The sequence below is a fragment of the Malurus melanocephalus genome, unplaced genomic scaffold (assembly GCF_030028575.1).
Source record: "Malurus melanocephalus ecotype Western Australia unplaced genomic scaffold, MMel_1.1 scaffold_86, whole genome shotgun sequence".
NCBI classification, from domain to species: domain Eukaryota; kingdom Metazoa; phylum Chordata; class Aves; order Passeriformes; family Maluridae; genus Malurus; species Malurus melanocephalus.
The window spans coordinates 725164-728140 of NW_026623318.1; the positions used below are offsets into that span (position 1 = coordinate 725164).

General features: G+C 53.1%; 1 protein-coding gene across 1 annotated transcript in view; it reads right to left on the reverse strand.

Moving 5' to 3' along the window:
• CCDC12 (coiled-coil domain containing 12) overlaps window positions 1–2525 on the reverse strand; it is a 16489-nt gene extending 13964 nt beyond the window's left edge. Inside the window, exon 1 of the mRNA XM_057367839.1 lies at window positions 2291–2525. Within this exon, the coding sequence (XP_057223822.1) occupies window positions 2291–2497 (207 nt within the window). The 5' untranslated portion in view covers window positions 2498–2525. The remainder of the gene's footprint in view (window positions 1–2290) is intronic.
• Window positions 2526–2977: the final 452 nt, after the last annotated feature.

Genomic DNA, 2977 nt, shown 5'->3' on the forward strand with positions numbered 1-2977 from the left:
GCAAGACCATAATCCAGGTTTCTCCATGGGCATTCCCATTGTTTYCAGTGGGAAAASSCCAAAATTCCATCCAAGAGGCACAGGAATKATTGGGAAACAAAAGGAAAAGCAGGATTCCTTAACACAGGGCATGCAAGAAATGGGGCTGAAATTGGGATATTTCCTGATTATTTTCCTTCTTTCAGCTTCTCCCTAATTTTGGGAAGACCTGGATTTCCAAGGACATTTTTTCCAGTGAAAATCCTTTGCCCTTGAAACGTTCCCGCCTTCCCGGAGATCTGAGGCTCRTGATCATTTGCATTCTCCGTATTTATGGAATTAAGGGGTGGAAAACAAAGGGATGAGCTGTCAAAGGGAACGGAACCAACTGGGAATAAAGGAAAGGGATAAAAGCTGGGGAAAGCCTTTCACAGTTTCCAAAAATGGACTTGGAAAAGGAATCAAAAGCAGAAAMACTTCCCAAGGACCTTGAGCTGCTCCGTTCCTGCTCCACAAAAACCTGCTGGAATTTTAAACAGCTCAGGATTGTCCTGGAGTGGCTCCTCCAGGAATATCCAGCATTTATTTCCTTCAGAAACTGGAATTCCTGMTGGAATTGCAGGCTCGGGTTCACTTTCCTGTGGATTTGGGGCTCGGAATGTTCTGGGTTCCCTGACTGTGGAACTGGATGAGCTCTAAGGTCYCTTCCCAAAAGAAATTTGGGATTTCGGTGTTCTCCAGGGTTTAATAAAGCAGAAATTTGAATCCCAACCTTTCCCACATCACAACAGAATTCCTAAATTTCTTCCCTGAGAGCTGGGAATGGCTGAGCTCTCCTGGAATCTTCCAGCAGGGTGGCAAAATCATCCTTCCATATCCCAGCTCTTTCCCAGGAGCTTGGAGCCACAGTGACCACCCTCCCTCCCTCTGGAATGAAAATGGATCCACACAATCGGAGAAACACAATTCCCAGCTTTCCACCCTTGGAAAACCAGGAATTCTCTGTTAAAAATCAAACAGCTGATTGGAATTCCCTGCCCAGGGAATGGGATGACCTCAAAGGTCCTTCCCAACCTGAACCATTCCATGAAATAACCTGGGCAAGCAGCAGAGAATTCCCAAGGGGAATGCTGCCACAGCACCCCCMTCCCTGTCTCCAGAGCTCATCCCTCCAGCCCTGCTGTTCCCTCCGGAGCTCCGGCTCATCCGGAAGAGGCTCCGTGTCACTTCTTATTTCCACGGATCCCCTCCAAAAGCTCCGGCAAATCCAAGCGGAGCAGCTGGAACTCCGGGAGATGAAAGGGTGGAGTTTGGGATCCAAAGGAGCCTTTAATCCCTTTTTTATGGAGAGGGATAAAAAAGGGGGAAATTATGTAAAATCCCTGTGTCCATCGCCATGGAGATGGGAATGTCAGGGGAGATTAAGGAGCAGTGGAAGAATCCAATCCCGGCAACTTTCTGCTGGATTTTGTTGGGAGTTAACCCTCCCGTGGAAAAACCCCAGCAGGAACCAGGGGGCTCATACCAAAAAAAAAAAAAAAAAAAAAAAAAAAAAAAAAAAAAAGAAAAAAGAAGGAAAATGATTGGAATGGGTTTTTTTTCCGATAACTGAGGATCGAGATGGGATATCCTGACACCGACAACACCCCCAGCCCCACTCCAGATCCTTTGGGACCCCCCAAAATCCTCAGCCCTATTCCAAACCTGCATCCCAAATCCCAGATCCACCTCAACTCTGTGTCATYGTCCCTCCCTTCCCAGCCCATTCCAGACCATCTGCATCCTATATCCCAAACAACTCAGGACCCATGTGGGATGTTCTGACTCTCTCCCAGTACTCCCAGACCCCCTGCCTTCCATATCCCAAATAACACAGGGATATAACCAGGTGTGACACACCTGGGATGCTCTGATACCCTCAGCTCTATTCCAGACCCTCTGGGACCCCCCAAATCCTCAAATCCTCTGCTTCCCATCATATCCCAAATAACTGAGGATCCACATGGGATGTCCTGACTCATCCCCAGCCCACCCCAGACCTTCATCCCCTCCGTATCCCCAAGAACTGCAGGCTCACCTGGCACCCTCTGATGTCCCAGCCCCATTCCAGATCCTCTGCAACCCCCACAATCCTTAACTCCTGTCCCACCGTATTCCCAAACAACTGAAGCTCCATGTGGGACCCCCGGGCCCCTCCTCCCCCCCATTCCAGGCCCACTTCAGCCCCTCCAGGCCCCTGCACACCCCCAGCCCCACTCCAGGCCCCCTCTCGCCACTCCCACCGCCCTCCCCGCGCCCGGCCCAGCCCGACCTGCAGCGTGCGCTGCCTCAGGGCCTTCAGCCTCTCCCGTCGCTTCAGCGCCTCCTCCTCCAGCCTCCCCAGAACCAGTCCCGCGGCCTCATCTGGAGGTTCCATGCCGACGCCGGGCGCCGCCATCTTGTACACAGCGTCCCCGCCTGCCGTACAGTGCGCCCCGCGCATGCGCGGCAGGCCAGGCGCACCGAGCGCCGAGCGCATCGATGAGCTACAGCTGCGCGCAATCGATTGGGCGGCGCTGCGGGGGGGACACGTGAAAAATAATAAATTAAATATTTTTAAATGTAAAAAAAAAAAWTAGCCTGAAAGGGAAAATAAGCCCGAATTATCGCGTTTGGTTTGTTCAGGGTACCCCCTGAGGATAGCAGGGCTCAGCTGCGCTAATTAGCGTTAATTATTCGGGGGGGCGCTTTGCCTCCCTCACCCTCTATTATGTGCCTCTCCTGAACATGGGAATATGGGAACATGGGAATAGCGAGGAAAAGAAGACGGGGAAGGGCTGCGGCCACCGCCTCCCCGAGCAGGTGGAGGGGAGTCCCCGCCCCCCCACACCTGGGGGAGGTCCCAGCGCTGGGATTGGGGGGGCTCGGGGGGGGGCGGAGCCGCCGCTCGTTCCCAGCCGGGCCGGCCCCGGGCATGGCTTCCCGGGAGCGGCTCTGCGAGCTCTGGATGCTCTACTTC